Raw genomic sequence first — 22,399 nt, 5'->3', positions numbered from 1 at the left:
ATGCATGAGTCACACAAAGCCTTTTCACAGACAACAAATTCCTACTGACTAGTTCACAAATACAATGTAATTTAAATGCACTGGCATGCAGACACACTAAGAGAAAAAACATCCAACAAAATAAACACAAGATTATTGAACAATTCAAGTCATTATTACTATAGTCATTATAGTATTAGATTTATTATCATCTTCTGAACTGATCCCAAAACAAAGCAGTGTGTGAGCAGCTCAAACATGACAAAACATCATTCCTTTGTGACTTAGACCTGAATTACTGTCTAAAAGTGAGAACATGAGTTCCATAGAGGGAAAAAGCCTATATAACCTATAGAGCAATAAAGTCTGCATACGTGTACAATACGTTGCTATAGGTTAATGTGCCTTCAAATAAGCCTCACTAAAAGACCCTAATATCAAAAAAAGATATTAGAACCTTTAAGAAACAGATAATTTTATCTCTTGTAGCATTTATGTCCTAAGTTAGTTTGGTCTAATTAAAACATGTTATGAGTCATTGAGAGAAAACTACTCTGAAGTTTTTATGTTTTTTTTTTTGAGTAAAATTAAAAGCTCTTTAAACTGAATAACTGTGTGTGCAACGGTCTGGTCTGAGATACTATCTTAAGAAAAAAAAAAAAAAAAACTTCATGCATCTTCACCTCAGATTAGACATGGCCACCCTCCCTCTTCCCTGTCTCCGTCCCTGAATCAGCATGTCTGCAGTGCAACCCCCTGCCCACCCCAACACAAACGCACACATAAAAACACAAACAGAAAGCCGTCCCTCCCAAATCAGACTCCCCACTCTAAACACAAACACAGCTTGGTCAGGATATCACAACAAAACGGCTGTCCTGGGAATGAGGACTGCTCTTTTTTTTCTCTCCGCCCCCTTCAACCAGAGTAATGACATGGCCCTCTGCCCTGTGACATACATCACATTAGCAGGCTGTCACACAAAGAACACCGTGTCCAGGTTAATACCAGGTTTACATTTCACTGGGAACATTCTGCATATTTTCACTTCTAAAACTACGGGGACGCATATTCAAACTTATCTGTCGCCATTTAACGAGGTGTGAAACTTAAATATGGGGTAATGTTTAGTTGAATTATGAAGTCTCTGAAGAGTTTTTCATCCTTTAGAAATATTATCCCTGAAAATGGGGCTTCAGCTCAACGCGATCTGACACCTTGTATTTGTGTCTTTGAGATTTTTGTGAAAATTCATACGTACTGTCAGGAAAGATGCACGTTAAGCTCTATTAAATTCAATCACTGTTATCCACCCAGTGCTGACAGAACCAAATACTATGGCGTCAGGAAACGATACCCTGTCCTTCAGGTTTCACTGCCAGATAAAGCACTCATTATTAGCCGCTGGCTGTACCAGAAGAGCCTAAGGCAAACAGACAAGGCTGTGCATGATTCACGCTATTCCCAGGGAGTGGTGTCGAACAGATAGCTTAACATACTGTCACACCATGTCTGTCACTCTCAGAGCACATACTGCAGAATGATTCTTCTGATTAATGTTAAAACATAGTACGCACTGCATCTGAAAAGCATACAGACACCTATACACACATAGCAAGCTCTACTTTCGTGAACAACACAGCAGACGGGGGGTTTGCAGCCAAACTCATCTATGGGATTCTTTGTTTTGCTCCATGAGGACTTTTTTTCCCTCCTCTTTTCTCTGTCCTTCTCTTAACTGCGTGTAGTTTCCTGCAGCCCTTCTTTCCCTCTCTTTCTCTCTCCTCCACCTCTTATTTCTAACCCACTCTTGAGGTGTCAGGTTTCCACAGCTGGTTCACATTAGCACTCCCCCCCATCTCATGCACACCCCATCATCGTGCACTCTGTACTCCTTCTCGCCTTCATTCTCCTCCTCCTCCTCCTCCTGTACCTCATGCTGACCTATTTGGGTTGGCTGTGGGAGTTCACAGAGCAGTGATGGGTGGGTCAATTGCCACAAACTCATTTAATGTTTCCCACCTCCTTCCTAATTCCTTTGTCCATTTATCCCCAATTCTGAGTTTGTTTTCTTTTAGGCCGATTCTCCCCTCATAGCTCTCCACCTTCAGCTAAAATCCCACCTCTTCCTATTTCAGTCACTCTTCTAGTCCAGCAATGCTTAATAAGTTTCCCCCCGCGGCCCTCATAGAGAGGCTGCGTGAGAGAGGAGGAAGGAGAGCATAAACCAGCTCGCATTTCAATGCTTGGCATGATTAGAGCATAGGTGCCTATTCCCTGTACTGTGTTCCTCTGTGTGCACGCATGGACGTCACGAGTCAAGTAGACAACATGTTACTGGCTTCATGGTTGCTTCCGCGGTTCCCAGCACACCTAAGCACTGGTGTTGCAAGTTTTCTGGATCATTTCATTTCTTGATCAAGTTATTTTTAATAGAGTCCAATACAAATAATGCAACATTTGTCGGGGGACAACATGTATAAAAATCTAAATTAAAATGTCATCATGATTCATAATATTAAATATGTGTATATATATATATACACACACACACACACACACACACAGAAAACAGACGTTGAAAAAAACTTAACTCTGATAGTCTGGATCAGAGAAAACTTCAAGCATTGTACCACTAGGATGAAATTAACTTTCAGAGTCCCACAAGTGAGGTAAACAGTGATTTCTTTTCTTTGTGGGAACATCGGGCAATTGCTGCCACTGCTATTGCACACTAGAAAAGGACTTAAGAAAAGACGCCAGTTGCAGTTCATGTGAGAACAGCAGACTAGTCCTTTTTACTTTCTACAAACTCACTTGCAGTGCCCATTTAAACTGTCTAGCGCATTACAGTTTGCCAAAAAAAAGTTTTCTCACATGTTTGAGCAGTGCACCACTTAGGCCAGTACATCAGTAAAAGCCACACAGAAAAAGAAGGTACACTGAAAAATAAAATCCACCTAGATGTTAGATCAAACATGGTTTCTTTTAGAGGGGGTGGGAACAATGAATCTATTACTTATTAACATTTCAATGTAAATTTTATAATCTGAGGGTTTAATTTGGCAAAATCATTTGTCAGTGTATTTTTTTCTTCTTAATTCATCAAGAAGGGCAAATGAATCCAACAGAAAGAGTGGGCAGAAGAAAGTATGTGACATGTTAACGTTATACAGGAAAACAAATGTTGGAAAGAGAAGGAGGAAGGATACAGTGAGATGGAAGTAATAGCCAGATAAGTAATGAGAGAGTGAGACATACCAGAAAGAGAAGCCAGTCAGTCAGACTAAAAGCATCAGTGTAGACTGAATAAAGGAGTGCGGAGCAGGGTGGAGTCCACACCAGGGTCATGTGGTAAAATCCCAGGCTGTGTTTAGAAACATACCCAAAAAGACTCATCTGGGCAGCTGTGGTAAAGAGAAGAGAACCCGTCTTGTCTTTGACCGCTCTTTCTGCCCTTCTCCGTATGTTGTTCTGTCATTATCCTGTTTCAGTAGTTATTTAAGAGTCAAATCTCCAAGAATAGTTTCATTATTTTTGCATTAATCAAGTAAAGAAACTATGAAATTCACACTGGCCAGCTCTTTCTCACCACAATGCACGCAAGGTCAATGTGTGACTTATGACAAAACTAAGGCTGTTTTGACGCAACAGTGTCACATCAGCGTGTGACAGAGAGCCACTTGCCACCCTGCTGCATGTGGGTTTATGGTCTGGTTGCTAAATTCCCCACTGTTTTGAAAGTCATCCTCTTTCTGAGAGAGACCTCCAAGGAGCAGCATTGTGCATTTTACTCCTCATCTTTATATGCCATTTTACTGTGATACTCAAAAAGAGTCAAATCCCAGCGGCACGCCTCTGCCAGCCGCGCATGTTGACTTCCCATAATCTAGTAAATTGGCAGTAGTTCTGAAACGATTACTCAATACATTAGTCATCTAACAAAAAATTAATCTACTAAAATATTTCATTATTAATTTAAGTTATTTATCAAGAAAAATAAAAGACATTTGTTGAATTTGGTTTCAGTGTTTTATACATGGCCTAAAAATGTGATTACAAAATGATTATTTTCAGACGTTGTCTTATTGCTGAGACACAGCACTGAACTTGGAGATTTCACTATTGTCTCCTGAAAACTGTGACGTAACCATAAACCAGTTAGTAAAAGGGCAATAAATCCACATGATGCTTTGTGGCAGTCCTGAGAAGTCTCCTGGTCACATCTCTGGGTAGTTAAACACACACAGAGCTTGATCTCTGCCATACGAGTTCTGAATTAACACGCTAACTGAAATGCAGATCCCTCTGTGCCAGCACGTGAACTTGTCCAACTCTCAAGGTGCCCCGTACGCTCCGCACAGAGGGAGTACAGACACAAACATATACACAAAGAAACTCTTATCATTGTGCTTCCACTCTGAACCGCATCTACAGTGCTGTTTAGCCCGACCGTGGGAAGGCGATAAGACTTTGGAGAATAAGAGTGGGAAATCACTGCTATGGGTTCCAATCACAAACTCAAGGACTGTTGTCTTTAGTTTGGATCACATGCCAAACAATGTTAAAATCTGTGTGACTGCGTGTGTCCGATAGAGAACCGTGAAGTGGAGGGAGTCAGTGAGGGTGAAAAATGGCTTTAAAATACTACTAGTCCCTTCATCTTTCCTTACCCTACCTGAGGCTTTGGGAGGAGATGTGGATGTGAAATCACTCCACAGCTTTGAGACCACATGTGAATGAAGGATGAATTATTGTGATAAAGGAAAAACATAGAATTGGACTAATGGTTAAAAAAAATAAAGAATTTCTTTGATAATCATAGGAAGATAAAGAGGTTAGATGAGTTGAGTCCAGAGGCAATCTAAATCCCTGAAGCAGAGGGAGTGACTGAGGAACGGATAGATGAGTGACAGTTTGATGAAGGAGGCGTAGCATGAGGGAAATTGCACTCCTCTCTCTACTTCTCCCTCGTCTCCCACCCCCTCTCCTCGGCGCTCTCTCATCATTAGTAAGGAGTTGTGCTCCGAGGTATTCCTCCTCAAATTACCTGAAAAGAGACATCCTCTTTTGTTTTGGCCCTTTCTCTTCCTCTGTCTGCCCTGCAGGCTAATTCTACCTGTCAGATCAAACAGGCAGCAGGTCCACACAGCACAGTAACTCTCCCTTCACTCTTAAGAAAAGCTCGACAAAAAAAAATACACGCAAAAAAAGCAGTTTCAAGAGAAAATGGAAAAGAAAAAAAGGATTGAGAGGGAGGGAGAATTAATATGTTAGCATCAGAGCTCAGCATTAGACAAAGAGTTCTTCAAATAGCATAATGTAGTCTCTACTGTACAGGTATTAACTAAGTGAGTCAGACTTCATGTGAATGTCAGGAGTCCACAGTGGCAAATAAACAAGTTTCTGTTCTTTTAACCAGTTGTCACATAATAAATATGAAGTCATTCTGTAATGTGGGATACAAATATCCTACTAAGCATACTGACATTCAAACAAATCAACACAGACGCTCATGACTAGTACCTTTCACACCCAAAGCTGATGGCTTGCAGAGCCACCGGTTAGACGGCTTCTCTGAACCCTGCCCAGCAAGGCAGCCAATCGACCTCTCCCATGCACTTTACCTTTCTCTCACAACACGTTCCATATTTGCACAATGAGAAACCTACGGTTGCCATATTAAAAAAAACATTCAAGGCATTTTCAAATGCTTTTGTTGGTAACAACATAGTCAATTCAACCGTACACAACCCTCATTTCTTCAGTTATACTCTTAAAAAGCATAACTCAAGTTTATAATTACCTAAACTGAATTTCACCTTTGTTAAACAGACACAAAGTAGCTGCATGTTTTTCAGAGTTTTGAGGATGTGTGGGAATGTCACAAAAAGGTACCAGGGGCAAGTTGAAAAATGACAACAAGAACAGAAGCTTGTGCTGATGCTTTGAAGTGCTTCTCTTGCTTCCCACCCTTAAAGCGTTTCTGAGGGCTTAGTATTATCCTTCCATGAAGTCAAGAAATTTACAACAGCAAACAAGTACATAGCTTGAGGTCTACACTAGAAGAGAGTGTGTCTGCAACAATTATACATGATGTAAAAATGTGGGGTTTTTTAGCATTACGATTTTTATGTTTCAGGACTCTTTCTTCTGGATCAGCAGTATCCCAGTAACACTTACCCCACAGAGTGATTGCAAAATGTTTCTTATCCACTATTTGTCACATTGTGCAGAGAGAATTTGAAATGAGGTGATTTGATGAATAATCCTGCACTAGTTTGTCTATTATTTATAACTATATGTTAGTCCGTCTGACCGCAGGCATGATCCATGTGACATAATTAAGCTAGTCCGAGCCAAAAGGGCACAGTGACTGTTTACTTACAACCAGCTGCCGCTAATACACTGAGGAGTCTAATAGACGTACATAATTAGGTTTTTACACAATGAGCCTTTTGACTAGCAACACAGTGCAGACAGGACCAGAAAGCCTGAGTTGAGGCAAGTGTGTGCACATACAGTAAGTGTGTATCGCTGCATGCATGTTGTTCTTGTTTGCCTGTAGACGGCACAAAAATTGAATGACTACTTAATGAGTCTAACAGTAGACCTGCTCTCTGTCAGCTGACATGTCTTAACTGAGAAACCCCTCTCTACATGTCTTCAAGGCAACATGCCTGTCTGCTGTTTTAATTCTGTTGTCAATAACTGGTTCTCATCACTTAAGAGAGAAATTACCAACTCAGGAAATCAGGAAATAATAAGTGACTTGGTTGAGTAAGAGAGAGAGAAAATGTGAGAGAAAGTAAATAGACCTGAACTTAAACTAAAAAGAATTACTAGTCTCTGTATGACAATATACGAAAGTGATTATTGTTAAAAATATATTGTAAACACTAGTAATAGATTAAAAACATCACAAAATAGGAACCTAAGAGGATGTGGTCAAACATTGTAAGTCTGCAAATGATTTGACTGTTGTTTCATAAACAGCATACAAAGAAATATTAGCATAAAGTACTATAATAATGGTACGGTAAGCAGTCTAGTTGATCATGATGTTGTGAAATTATTTTTGTATCTCTATCTCTATGTGCACTGATTCACTAGAGAGCCACTCTCTCACCGCTTTGTTCCAGCTCTGAAGCAGCTGAAAAGCCACTGATTGGGACCCATCTAGTGTCACTGGTGCAAAAAGTGCTTAAGACACAAAAGCTAACTTTGAATAAAAAAATAAATATTGCTTATGTTTGTCACAACAAATCAGTCTCCCCAGCATTCTCCTCGCCCACCCATCTTTGTACTTCCAGCACTGTGTCTTTTTGACCTTCAAATCGTCTGAGAAAAGATTGATTAAGCAAGGCTGCTTTCCTTATCCCATTTTACAGAGGTAAATTGTAGTGCTGAAATTCCAAAAACTCTGGGAACAGACACACAGCAGGATTCTCATCACATCTGATGAAATATGATCAGGTTCATGAACCAGCTACGGTGCGTTTTTGTTGGGAATTTGGCTTGGGAGTGGCAACGCAATTAAAAAGATAGCTCTGTCTTAATTACAAACCAGGCTAAGCTGTCAGAAAGTGGAAGCCTTAGATCAAACAGGCCACTGCACTCCTTTACACTTTGGCAATTTTCCTTAATGTTCTGACCACAGCACTGGTAGCACTGAGGAGCTATTTAGAAGATACTTCAAGCTACTTCGAGGCGAACCCGGCATGCACCAGGAAACAAATGTGTGCACTAACACATGAATTAACAATGATTAACCTACTTAATGTTTTGATTCAGTCAACAGAGTCAGATTTTGTCGTCATTTGTTACATTCTCATGTGATAAAATGGCTTGTTACTGTCTTGCAATAATAAATCAGTGGGCAGTAAAATATGTTGGCAACGTTTACAGCTATCGCTTCTATAGCAACAAGACAGTAAGTAACAAAACTCCCCAAAACGGCCCCTGAAATAAAATCTTGGAGGTAGAAATGTGTGTATTGGTAAAGTTCCCAGTGTTGTTGTACTTTGTCAGACAGAGCAGTCTTTTATTCCCCCGTTCGTGCCTGAGCAAAACCTCAAGGTCCCGTGAAGAGGCTGGGGTTGATCCGAAAACCTTTTTCTGTGTTGGCCTCAGACCCAGCCAGTGAAACGTACCTGCAGTATTCAGTCCCGTTGCTTAAGATCAGACATGTAGCGTTGTTAACACATGGAGCCTTATCATCCATACATTGCAGAGCTGCAAGAGAGAGAAGAGACAAGTTAGACAAATAGATAAGGTACTTTAAATGTCTTAACAGATGCATAGATTTGTATTTAAAAATTATGAAAATGATGGCTCCAGTATTATGCCACTTATCTGATCTCTGTTCGTTTTATTTACTATGTCTAAATACAGGAAAGCAGAAATACAATGAGGATGTACTTATGTGCCACTCCCAAAACAAAAATAAAAAAAATGGAAATAATGTTTTTATGTATATTTAATAGCATAAAATAGTCAGTTTAAATTACTCAAATGTCCCACGCAATGTGGACAGTTCTGACTCTGCTTGAAGTTTCATTTCTGGTTCTCAAGGTTTCTACCAGAAAATTGGTTAATGCCCCCCCCACCCCCCTCCAAACACACACTACCAAGCTTTTTGAGGGAAATCCTAGATGAAATCGACATCTTTCTCCTTCTTTCTCTTGGTTTTATAGAGATAAAAAAGCCAGCCTGAAATCAGGCAGTGGTCACAGGCCGGCCAGATGGCCAAACAGAGAAAAATGAGCCTCGACGAAAACAACATAGCCCAACTATCTCCCCACCAGTCAGACACTCATAGCCAGACACATCAGCCATTGTGTGTCCTTCAAGTCGCCAGAGGCACATGGCTCAAGAGGTCTTCATGCACACCATGCCAGCTCAACATGCCAAACAGAAGTGTGGTGTTCATAGTCTTCATTTATCAATGCTCAGCAAAGTGCAGGAAGCTCTTGTTAAATGTGTGTGATTAATTAAGCAAAACTGCCATAAATCACTAGCACTGCTTGTAGAAATGTGGCTTAACATATCATTTCCAGTCTCATGTGTTAAGTGGTTATGTGATGCACTCAGCAGAACAGCGCTCTCCATACAAAACTGGGTAGGTCAGCTGATTTCGAAGAAACGCCAACAATGTCTTCACAAAACAGTCATTGCATTACAGGAAGTGTGCTCAGCAGTGGTGTTACTTCCTGTGCCTAGATTAATCACATTGTCACTCAAGTAAAACAGCCCCTGTGAAGGCAACTGAACTATTATTAGCCTCAGTGTATATGATTTTGCAGTTTTTAAAGGTTTGGCAAAGTTTTACTTACTTCAGGGTTCAGTCTTTAAACTAGTCTGATCAGAGCACAAGAGCAGACTAATGCTTTACAGCACAGCTGACATAGTCCATTAGACATGGGGATACCATATATAAATCCCTGTGAAATTCATAATCCCAACAGACACGCATGCACACAATCCCCTCCATGTGCACACTTGCACAGACATCCAGTGCAACGTGTGAGTCGATATCAGACTACTGCTCCAGTACAAGAGACCTCAGAATATACTGTACTATTTTGGGACTATTTCTGAGTAGACACATGGTAAGCACACTTGCTACTCAATAATACATGATCATTTTGCATACATATGGAGAAAATCTAGATACACTGTGTGCCGTAAACTTTCACATTTGTTTTGTATCACGTTCAAAACCAGACTTTATGCAAATCCGTTTCATCAAAACTTTGATTAGTGTGCAGTAACAGATGACAGAGAATGACAGCTTTCGAGTTACAGAGCAGGATCGTAAATAAAATCTACAAAAACTAAAATAAATAAAAAAGAAGTACAAATGTAGCACCGAGAAGGCCAAAGCATACAGCAGAGGGAATATAAGAATAGAAGCATGAGAGTAGAGGCTGGAAAAGCTGCTCTCATCCCCCAACTGGTTTGACGAGCTTCCCATGTTAGCTGTCATAATGCCAGATACAATGATCTTACCAGATTTGGGACAACCTGCCTCCCATCACGCCATTTTAAGAAACACCCACACGTGTTTGTATGGCTATCTTCTAGCCATACAAACTATCTATATATCTATATATCTAGTCCAGTACCGATCAAAATCAATTGCCAAATCTCTACCTCTGCCTTAAGCCCAAAAAACTAAACCACTTTCTAACCTTAACCCTAAAACCAACACTCTGAACGGATGTGAGAAAGGGAGGACATTTTGGGCGGCCCTCACTTTCTCACATCCCAAGAAAGTTGGACAACCACACACACAAAGACAGACTAAAACTATTTCCCAATACTTTACAAATGACCAATTCTCTGGCTAAAGGTTTGGAAGTGTTTCGCCAGTCTGTCTCTCTCAAGTAAAATAAATAAGAAGTTCACACACATTCAAATGACTGTCCAGAGTGTGTAATCCCGACTAGTAACACTGGCACTACATTGTCTCTGCCTGTTCTCACACTTCACTATCAATGAACCATGGACAGACACATTTCCCATGAGTAAGAGTCTTGATAAGACCGATCGACAAAGTCAACAGTGAAACTAGAGCCAGATGGTGTGAGTTACCTGACTGAATAATTATTATCATTTGGATAGCTGAATGAAAGTGGGAGATTTATAGTGTTTGCAGTCTGGTGGAAAACTGGTGGAGTTGATGGAAGCTGAATCCGTAAAAGGTGTCATCCAGCAGAATGCAAAAGTAGATTTTTACTAGTTTCAATAAAAAATGCCTGAATGCCACAATCTTGGTAAAAATTTGGCCACATTAATATCTGTAGTGAGGTTTTGCTTATCTGCACCATGAAAAAAAAAACTAAAAAGCTACTGGATAAACTAAAACTTCACTACAAATGTTGCTTCTTTAGAGCCTAAAGACTAATTAAATTCATAAATTCAAGTACATAACATATCCGAACGCCACTACAATTGACAAAATTATGTTATGTAGCAAGCGCAGCTCTTACCTACACATAGTTCAAATGATTCAAACAACAATTTGCTGGAACCGTGAATAATGAACACTATCATTTAATAATGTAATAATTGTACAAAATTAAGCACAAGACTAGACATATCAAATCAGTATTTCACCAGCTGACAAAGACACTGTCACTCAAGAAGATTTTTTTTTGTCTTGGTATCTGCTTCACTATATGAAATAAGAAGCAGCGCAATAATGTTTTATTCTATTGCTTTTTTTCCCATTATTTTATTCCATTATGCATTTGACAATGTTTCTATTAATTTATTTTCTGCGTTTTATGTGTATGTAAACTGCTATGCCACTGTGATGTCACTGTATTACTTATATAATGACGATAAAGGCAGATTCTATATTCCACTATCCTGCTTCCATTCCACAAAAACCCCAAATTGCAGATAAACTTGCACAGGTACCATGTAACACTCTCTCATTTGCTTAGAGATGGAGGCTCTTTTTGCACATGAGCCTCTGTCATCAAAGGGACAGATAACGGCCCGACAAGGTTTACATCAGGGATTTCTTAATTCAGAAGTTTCAAATGCCAACTAACAAATGCTGGATGCAGAATAATATGCCATGATGCTCCTCATTCTGGATTTTTTTTTTAAAAATGTTGGTAAAGGTTTAGATTTAGTATTCTAAAAGTTTAGAATAATGTAACCTGGCCCTGTATCAGTAAAGCATTTAGCTTAAGTTCACCTGGTATAACCTCACCCAGCCCTTGGCTTCATACATTGCAACACACATTCTAGTATCTAGTGTACTTAGGGTATTGAAAGAAGGCAAGCCCTTCATTGTTGTTGACACAGCCGTCTGTCATCATCATTGTCATCCACAGATGACACTAATCAGTCTCTCAGAATTTTAAGGCAGACTGAACAACTGCACTGAGACAGCCAACACTGTGTTTCACTGTGTGGAAACCAGGAAGCCCAGTTAGAATTGGTATGTGTGTTACTTTTGAGTATGAAAAGTTAGGGGGATGCATTCAATAATAATGCTATAAGTCTCTTATAGATTTTGACTACATAATACATGGAATGTTTGTGTTTGGTGCAATGATATACAATATTCTGATTCTGAAGGTTTTGAATTTGAATAAAGGTAATGTTTTAAATATAAAAAGAACTGTACATACTGCACACGACCTGCGCATCAACAAAGAAAGTGTGTTAATGTAATGTAGACACGTAGGTTGTGTGTATGAGTTATGTTAATGTAACAATGACTTATTAATGGGGGTGAATTTTTGGACAATGCTTCAAGTGAACTTCCTTTGCCTTTTTTAAGATTGACACTTGGACCAGTGGCCGCAGTTCTTCTGATCAGGGCTGTGTGTTTGGGGTTGTTGTCACGTTGCAAACTAAATGTGGAACAAACCAGATGTCCACCTAATAATAATGCACAATGCATAGAGATTTAGATAATTAAAGAGCCTAATATTTTGTGTAGCAGTAAACAACCATGGTATTCAGAGAATGAATAAATCTTACTGACTTTGATCAGAATCAGCGAAGCTCTCAATATATGTGCAACGCATTGTTCATGTTTCCACATCAAAGCCTCGCTCCAAACCTAATTTTCACCATAAATCCTGCACGCATCGCATGTGCATGTGTTAAACTCAGATGTCAGATGAACCTAACAGCCACTGAGCCGGAAATGCAATAAAAATCTCAACCAAAAAAAAAAAAAAAAAAAAAAAAAAAGCAGGTAGAAGGTAGAAAAGCAAAATAAGGTTTGTCTGCTTGTGCTCATCTTCCACAGCGTGCCTCTGTTTTTTCATGACAAGCAAAAATGAAAGCGAGAGGAAGCAGGAGTGAGGGAAGGAGAGATGGGGTTCGTGCTAATAGCTGTGGATTGATATGGGGAAGTAATTACGAAACTGCAGACAAAGACTGCACACGAATGGGTGTCCCTGTGTTCTGGCATATATCCATACAGCGGAGTCCAGGAAGGTATTCACACTGAGTGAGGAAGTAACCCCATTTCCTGGAATTGCTGTACAAGCCTCTATATCCAGCAGGCCAAATAGTTGTCATGGTAACTTGCAATAAAATACCCTCAGCTCAGCATGGAGAGAGGGAGATGAAGCACAAACTAAACACTATTATCCTTAGGGAAGCTTTACTGGCCCACACAAACAGCGGAGGTATCAAGCAGACAAACCAAGCAGGGCTTTAAGGCTTTAGTCTCCCAGGTCAGCTCCGGTTTGAGGGTGGTGTCTTACTGTAAGGCACAGGTCCATGACAACAGAAACAGTAAAACCGTGTGATTTTCTGGATCCTCGTCAGGGGAGATTCAAGGCATATTAAAATGAAACACAATCACGTTATAAAACCTGATCCATTTCCAACCTAACTTATTTCACTCGAGGTGTTAAAAAAGCTCCACTGCGTATCATTAAAAGCAGTGAAATCTATTCCTCAAGTGTTTCAGTGCCAGAAATGCCAGAGTGAACCACTGACTAGCACAGGAGATATAAAGTAGGCGATAGTTTAAATTGCTGAAAATGGGACACAGATGGAGGACAAATATCTTGACTGAGGTTAGGATTAAGACAAAAAATTTGGATTCATTACTGTAATTACTTTGCTGACCGCCCAACTGACTTGCTGTCGTAATTACTTAGAAAGTGTGTGAGAGTCTCGGCTGTTTCGGTAGAGCAGGACAGCAGCTGACTTACTGACACGGCGTTGTAAGCAAGAAAGAGACAAAAACAAGGAGAGCAGTCCAGACATGACAAATTTAGGGACTTTCCCCTAGGTCATTCACATTCAAAAAGAATTTTGTTTCAAACCCTTGTTCTCATAGAAAAGGGTAAAAATGCACCTTTTCTGGCCTTACATCAGTTATTTAGGACAAATTAAATATCCATGACAACATTATCGTTATATGTTTGATTGTGAATTCAGAAGCTTTGATTGTGTACTTGAGGACCTGAACAAGCATCTGAACAACAAGGACCAATGTCCCAGCGTGAGTTTTTAAAAATTTTTTATTATTATTATTATTTTAACATCATATCAAGATACACTGTTGACTTGTGGATCTCTTACTTCCTTGTATTCTCTCCAGGTTCAGGTTAAAAAATGCAGTTAATCTGGGAGACTTAAAGATCACAGTAGGTGACAAACAGTAGGAGAAATTCCACTATTGCTGGTCCATGTCTTTCTATTTGTTAGACATACAGCACTTCCAGGTTATCCTCCTGGCTGCTAGAGGATTCTTTCAATTAAAATTTGCAAAGTTTTCAAAACCGTAAAGAAGTCCAGTTAATTCAAATAATCCTTTTTCTAGTACTGGAATGAGACTGATAAAACATTACTAGCTGACAGGTTGTTAAACATACAAATAATTACTAAATACTGCAAGACATTATTAAAAAGCATTTCTTTTCAGCTATTTCTGTGTAGCTGATGTGCCCTGCTTGGTTCTTCACTCCATGCACCCTGCCTGCCTGTCTCCAGGATTACGGGGCTGCATTGGCCAAGGAATGCAGGCTCCAGTAATTCCCTGTTAATTTGCTAACCTGTTCAACAGTGCAGACACAACGCTCTGTAATCCCCTCGACCTTCACAGCCGTGATCTGTGGCTCCTGCAGTAACGTTCATGCAGGCCATGCACCAAACTTCATTCTTCTTTCTGTACGTTTTAAATACGTTTTTAAATTGCTCTTGTATTAGCACTGTACAGTTAAATGGTAACAGACCATAACTGACATTCAGTTGTCTGCTACACAACTTCTAGGCTTTAAGCAAACTCAGTCAATAGATTTACATCTATTCTAAGCCAACATGTCTACAGGTGCTCACACAAATACACTGTGTGCATGGACACAAAGACAAACGTCTGGACCACAGTCTCTCAGACACTTACTAACTCAACGTTCTCCACATTATTTACTACTATCTACCACTACAACAAACAAGTATGAGGGCAAACACATGTGGAAGCCCGGCTGTTAACCTACACTAATCAAAGGGTGGAGACCATTTAACTATACATAACATGAAACATGAACAGAAATATATCAAACTAAAACTGCAGGGAAAGAAAGAGTTAGATGGTGTCACAGAGAAGATCTATTAAGTTTTATTAATAACAGCCACGGGGCAGTGGGTACAGCTGGTGGTCAGTAATGCTGTGTTGTGGGTTGGTCAATAAATATCTTTGTCTTCAGTGCACAGGGTGAAGCAGATAAATCACATTTCACACCAGGCTCCAGCTTGGGTCAGATGGAAGTAAACCATGGGTGGCACAATTGCTGGCCTTTGTCGATTTGTGTCCACACACGCATGTTAGCTGTGTGCTGCTTGCACTGGGCAAATATATGCAACCATCCACATGCCCACACCATGGGGGTAACACTACGTCGTGTGCCACAACAATGGCACCTACGCTTCCTCAAGAATGAGGACACTGTTGACCTGCTTAGGAGGAAGAGCAGACAGTTCGCCACTGCCCTGACTGAGCTGAACATTTTATTTCTGCATTTTTAATTAATACAAATGCACAACTGCTGCTTCACATTTCAACCAATAAACATCTCACAGGGTATTGTTGTGACACAATTAACACTGGTCAGTTGAGTCTCAATTGGTGACATTTGGATTTACTTATACAACTGATACAGAGAAAAAGAATACTTCTGCATGTCTAAAACCAATTAGAGCATGATGTACACTTCTCAACAAAGACCTTAATTGTTGTTAACTATTCGGCCTTGAAAACTGTTTCTTTGTCAATATCTTTTACAAATTATGTTATAGTGGATTATAAACAACCCACTTCTCACATGGCCGCCAATCAGTTGTACACAATGTCAAGGGCGCCCAGACGACATGTATGACTTTGACGCTGTTACTTTTCTGTCCATTACCGCCAAAGCCTGCTCAAACGACTGGATTGGTCCAGCAGATCTTTGCCAGGGGTAATGAATTGTGCGCAAATTCCTCCACAAACATTTTGCGGCTGGGGGAGGTTGGGGCTAGCTACCGGGTTACTCTAGTGTAGTGCCACGGCCATATTTAACTTCATCAATTGCAGGACAAGGTAAAAAAGAAATAAAAAAAAAAATGCAGAAAGAACAACTAAATAAAGTCACGGGGCACAAAGTATGTGTGTATGTTTGTGTGCATGTGTGTATGTGTGAGAGAGAGAGAGAGGGAGAGAGGGAGAGAGAGAGAAAGAGAGAGAGAGATGGAGGGAGGGAAGAATGTCAAACACCAACTACATTCCATTGCTTCTCCTTGCACTGCCTGCAGCATTTTACATTGTCTTCTTTTCTTTTGTGTAACTTCACTGTTCACAAGTCACCTATAGTCTACAAAAAAAACGTGAGAAAGAAAAGCAAACCTGAATGCTCTACCTCTGATCTAAAGTGCTAGTGCATGCACAATGAAATCAGTTTCAGTTGTTTTAGCAGTCTGACGTAAAGACTAAAAAGGCAACTGGCTATTTCAGACGTAACAAATCCCAGAGCAACTACTACAACAAACACAGGCACACAAAAAGCACTATGGTATCAGGAGCACTGATGTTGTAATTAATTGGATAGCAAGGCTGTATCTCATCTAAACCAAAGATGTGGTTTGTGGTACTACTGGATTGTGTTGTGTTGTGTTGTGCTGTACTGACACATGTCTCCATTACTTTGACAAAGCTCGGTGGGCTAGGCTAAATAACAGAAACACTAGTACTTTCAAATCAGTCCAGTTGAACGGTACCACAAACTACATCCTCTAATACAACTGAATTACAGGCCATCACTACCTGTACCTATTGTTTTGGCAAGTGAGTGTATTAAAAGTTATTTTACTATGTTTAAGAGAGCCAAACCTGACCATCATATCATAGGACCTGTTGCTAACTGTCTCTGAAGTTGGTGCCTTAGTTGATCTGAGAAGAAATGCACAGCACATGTGCTCATAATATGCGTCTCTGTAACATCAGTGTCACCTCTATGCAATCTTACGCCCATCTTGGCCTTAATATTTCACACTGTTGAGGCTGCCCTTGCTTGACATTTAACCCAAAGGCCAGGGTTAGGTGTTGAAGAGGAAAGCGAGGTCAGATGAAACACGACCTAAACACAATGGTATTGTTGAGATTTGGCCTGTAATCCACATTTTATCTACTCTTTGGTAAGTGACAGCTACTCTAACTCGGCAGAGGAGTCTAAACAAAGTTACGTGTCCATTTTGAATTTTTTCTCTAGCTCTCGCTGTTCAACATCTGGGCAGCGGTGCGACTGAGTTCAGTAGTAGGCCGTAGCATTTAGTTTAATCAGACCTTAACCATAACCTCTTAGTTAGGCACTGATTAAAGTTCAGGTGGACTTGAATAAGGTTGAAAACAGTTTTATTCGTTTATGATTAACTAAGGACGGAGTCAGTGGATAGAGGTGATAGAAAAATGAAAGGTTAATGTTACCGAGCGTGTTTCTGAGTAAAAGGAAACACAGTCACTAGTACGATTACAAAGTTTGTCACAAATTAGCTTTCCTTCTAAAAGGCATATGTTTTAAGCGTTCTGTTTGTCTTAAGTAACTTTTTTTAAAGCCCCTCACCTAGCTCGGTGCGAGAAGAGATGCTATGTCTGCCCTGAGCCGAGATGCAGGGGCAAGTAAAACGTGACCATGACAAGTTATTATTCGGAAAAAACGCATAATGGAAAACTCACCCAGAGAGAAATGGATGAAGCAGAAGACGAAGACTAGTGATTTGCCCCAGGGGAAACCGGGTATCTGCTCCATTTTTTCTGTAAAATCCACATAAGGTCGCCAGCCCGAAGTCGAGCTGTCTCCCCGGACGGTTACTTCTCAGAAGAAAATGTCTCACTGGAGGTGGTTCGCGCAAACTTTTACGGGATAAAATGTAATCGCGGTGCCAAAGTTACACAAGCCGCGACGTTTTAAACTGTTTAAAATACACACAAACTTAACTCCTTCTAGTTTCACTCGGCGTTGAAAAAGTCTTCCACCTCTCTACACTCCCCAGACACTGAAGTCACCGCCGAGTGAAGAAACAAAAACACATATCCTTCCGCTGAAGTCAGGGAGGGTCTATCACCGAGTTAAAAAGGTGAAATTTGATAATAACTTTTTTATCGAGATTAATCTTGTTTATCGTCCGTTTGCAATTATACTCTTATCACTCGAAGTGTATGTTTTTATCCCGGAAACGAAAATAAAATGGAGTAGATTTTAAAGTTTTCGTTCTCTGCGTCGCCGCGGCGGAGGAATTTTTTTCTCATTTTTCTACTGGTATGACTCAAAATTAACCCGTTCAATATTTTTTTTTTCGTTTCTTTTCTCCTCCCCGTGAAATGCACGTTTTTTCCCGGTACGTCTTTTAACACCCACTCTTTACTAACTCTTTTAGTTACGGTAGGTAGATTAATGCCAGGCTGTGCGTCTGTGGCACGGTTCGGGTCCACAGATTTATAGATGCAGTTTTCAGGTAATTGTGACTGACTAATCTCCACTTGAACGAGATTGGAAAAGATGAAGGTGGAAACTGTGACTTCTAGAGAGCTTCAAAACCACTTTTACAATTTGTAGGTTAACATTATTTCGCTGCTGACATCTTTCCGCATGGTGAGCCCACACCTCACATATGTATTTTTTGTTACTATTTATCAAGACTTTAAAGAAAATGTCACAGACAGGTTAATACATGTCACTCAGTGGCTTTTCCACCAGCTGTTTAATCAGTTTTGATGCTGACTGTTTACATGCAGGTAATCACCACTTTCACAGGTGCAAAAGTTATAATGGTAGCCCGCAAATGATATGGTGGGACTGAATTACCTTCATGAGGGTAAATATTAAAATTCTAAAGCTTTATCGCTTGTAGTGTAGGGAAAATTGCATTTTATCAAATTAAAAGTTGTACCATGACAGTTCATTAGGTGCACTTTAAATGAATGCATTCTAACATGACAGTCCTGCGCTAAATCCTCCTCCAGGCCCTTTATGGCGTTCATTTTATGTTGGAACTGTGGAAGAAAAGGGGTTATTCAACTGTACGATCATTTTGGAGGATGTACACTGATCAGCCACAACGTTATGACCACTGAAAGGAGAAGTAAATAACACTGAACGTTGACCATCTTGTGACAGTGCATTGCTCTGCTGGGAGCTGGCATTCATTTGGATGTTACTTAGACATGTACTGCCCGCCCAGACCAGACCACGTACCCCCACCACAAAGTGATGACACTCCCTGATGGCAGCAGCCATCCCCAGCAGGATGCAGACTGACACACACACAAAGGTTTAGGAACAACTCAAACATGAAAATCATCACAATGTGTTGACCTGGCCTCCTAATTCACTAGGTCACTAGATAATTGAGTAGATTTTTTTCACTATTTATTGAGAATTTAAAAAAAGGTCACAGACAGGTTAATTCATGTCACTCAGTGGTTTTTCCACCAGCGGTTTCGTCATTCAACCATAGTGCGCACTAGTGCAACAGAAAACAAGATACAAAGCACAGAACGAGTGAAAGGGCTCCTCTAGGATTCATGTTTCGTGTAAGGCTGAAACTGTTCATGAATTAATCAAATCCATAGGTTTAAAACGGACAGCGGCCAACATAATGAAACATTGTTTTTGATACTTGCTAGAAGGCATGTATGTTACAGTTAAAACTTTCTAAAATCACATTAGTTCTTTATTATATCATTTGTAACACTTAGAAAACACTAACACTGCCTTTTGCTCCCTCATTCCTACACAGGCGCTAATGCTAGCTTTATAAACCTTTGGTGATTACAGACATCCCAAACTAATTATCCCTTATCAGGGTGAATGATCCAGGTGTAAATCACAGGCTCATCACAACAACAAGGCCGAGTCTCACCCCAGTGATTTGTTTGTCTTTACACCCCATTAGAGAAACACTGCTGAGCGCCCTGCTGCTGCAACCGACCCTTTGTCCTCTATTCAACCCTGCTGAAAGGCCTGGAACCAGAGGAGAGCAAATTGATCTCCTCAGGGGTCCGTACTGACAATGCTTTTGTTGCTGTGGCCAATGTCAGACTCTTGCTCTCAACGCATGGTTGAATGTCAGGTGTTGGCACCACAACAAACGTAGTCCAAGCATTTGGTCACATGCAGTTTTTTATTGATAAACCCTGTTTTGTGTGTCTCGGGTTCATCCCACACTGGTGAATTTCTCTCAGGGTTGTAAATTCACATCAGAATGTCTCCTCTTATGCAGTGCACTTTGCTAAATATCCTCTTTCATGGTGGAGCCAGCGTTGCCGTGAGCCAATAGTAATGCGATACTGTATAAATCACATCAGTGGATCACTTCGTCTGCAGCACTGTTTTCATAGTGATGTCACTCCAGATGTGGCCTTCTCTAAATTGGGTGAGAAGCAGTGAGAAAGGGAGTGGCTCTGCCTCGTGAGCAAAAAACTCTGATTGGTTCCTCTTTGCCCGATGAAAGTCTACTGCCACAGATGTCTGGTTTTAGAGACAAGAAAAATCTCACTGTTGCTTTAAGTTGCTTTTATGTCTAGGATGACATAAAAGTAGTCAATTACAGTTATTGCTGATGCATTTACAAGCCATTTTTCTACAGGTGACAACAAGAGAGTTGGAAAGGGAAGGAAATAAATGGGTTTGTCTTCAGAAATCCCATTTTTCTACGTCACATTCTTATCAATTCTTCGGGTATTCGTTTTTTGTATTTCAGGTTTACCACAGAACAGCAATAAAACATGGCCTGGATCAGAGTCATGAGCTGCTGGCATGCTGGAGAGAGAGACGCTTTCATCAATGCCGGAGCTCTTCACACTGATTTGGAGCTCATGTGCTCAGCTGGAGTGTGACTCCAGTTCCCAGCCAGCAGATTTATGCTGCGCAACATGGTGTTCAGGGGCAGATAGTCATGACTGATTATACCAGAGAGAGCACTAGTGTGTGTTCCTGTGCACTCCCTTTAACCATAAACACGCCATCTTGTGATAGCTTTGTGTGATGGCCATGGGGAACCAAATCAGTGGCTGTCATTCAAGAAGCACGCCGCCCTGCCTTTACATTTTAAGATGGCAGACAGGAGAGTTAGTGTGAAGTGTGTATATGATGCCTTTCTATAATTAGTAGCAGCAGGGACTGATACACTTTTCATTACCCGGCTGTGACAGCTGATTTGCAAGCGTCAGCAGTTGTCCATTACTGAGGTAACTCTTGATCGTTGCTTCAGAGTTACTTTGTATTTGGAATTTCTGCATTGTAGCATTTTACCAGCAGCTTTCAGCACTGATTCACATCAACACTTGTGTTGATTCACAACATGTGAGCATTCTGCTGCGGCTTCGCTGAGATGAGTATTATTGCATACTCGAGCATTAGGCGTGAAGTTCTGATGCCCTCTGTGCACTCGTCTTGAATATGTAAGCATAATCTGTCTAATGTCATTTTTACAGTGTAAGCAGATCCGGTGGACAGGAAGCGAAAGGGGATTATATTTAGGGTTGATTGCCACGTCTTCCTTTCTCAGTGACCTGTTTTGAATGCTGTAAAAGAGACTGGCTGCAGATGCCTTTACATCTTAGTTACACATGCCTGTTTTTGTAACTGAATAAAAGACCCGTGAAGTTTGAGTTACATTAGAGGATCGGTCCAGTTTCACTTCTCCCTGCTTCATCCACAGTTTGGCCGCTAGTCCAGTATCAACATGGGGAGCAACATGGTATCTATCCTTTCTCTGTAAACATATTCACAGAGAAATTACAGATACCATACGAGAGCTGTAGATCTGATATAAGCACTTTTAAGCATTTAATTTAAGCAAATAATTGTTTCTGTGTGGTTATATGAGTCGAGTGTATCACTGAGGCAAATAATGCTTACATAAGTTGAAAATAAACACACATCCGCTTTAAATCAGTGTAATAATTTACTTGGTCAGACATGGGGGACTCTCCAAACTAAAAAACAACACCTGCATGTTTTTTATTTTTATTTTTATTTTTTAACTGTCAAGTTTTATTGTAAAATATTAAGATAGGAGCCACGCTGCACAGTCACAAATAAAAAGTGTGAAGCGTCTCTTTAACATGTGACTGTCACTATACAGTCCATTCAAACTAAGGTGTATCATCTGAGGTTGAGGTTATTATATTCACTGTCTAACTGATGAATCACTTAGCCAACAGTGTCACATTTCAGACAACATGCAAGACAAGGGAAAAATGGTAACCCTATATCCAGTAGTTTAGTACATGCGTGTCTGTACACTATGCGCACTAATGTAGAGTTTGGCAGCGGCCAGCTTCCTCAATGAAAGCCAGGATTCTGTAAGTGTGTTTGTGTGAGAAACCAAGATAGTGTGAGTGAGTGAATGTGTGCGTCACAAAGTTCCACAGTGGTCAAAGGTGGAGAGTGTG

General features: G+C 40.3%; 1 protein-coding gene across 1 annotated transcript in view; it reads right to left on the bottom strand.

The window, feature by feature from the left end:
* notch2 (notch receptor 2) overlaps positions 1-18,066 on the bottom strand; it is a 40,309-nt gene extending 22,243 nt beyond the window's left edge. The window contains exons 1-2 of the mRNA XM_047586580.1: positions 17,678-18,066; positions 8,133-8,214 (exon numbers count right to left, since the gene is read on the bottom strand). Coding sequence (XP_047442536.1) covers positions 8,133-8,214; positions 17,678-17,750 — 155 coding nt within the window. The 5' untranslated portion in view covers positions 17,751-18,066. The remainder of the gene's footprint in view (positions 1-8,132; positions 8,215-17,677) is intronic.
* Positions 18,067-22,399: the final 4,333 nt, after the last annotated feature.

This window comes from Mugil cephalus, chromosome 6 (assembly GCF_022458985.1).
Source record: "Mugil cephalus isolate CIBA_MC_2020 chromosome 6, CIBA_Mcephalus_1.1, whole genome shotgun sequence".
In the NCBI taxonomy this organism is placed as follows: domain Eukaryota; kingdom Metazoa; phylum Chordata; class Actinopteri; order Mugiliformes; family Mugilidae; genus Mugil; species Mugil cephalus.
This window is presented reverse-complemented; position numbering and strand designations above follow the sequence as displayed.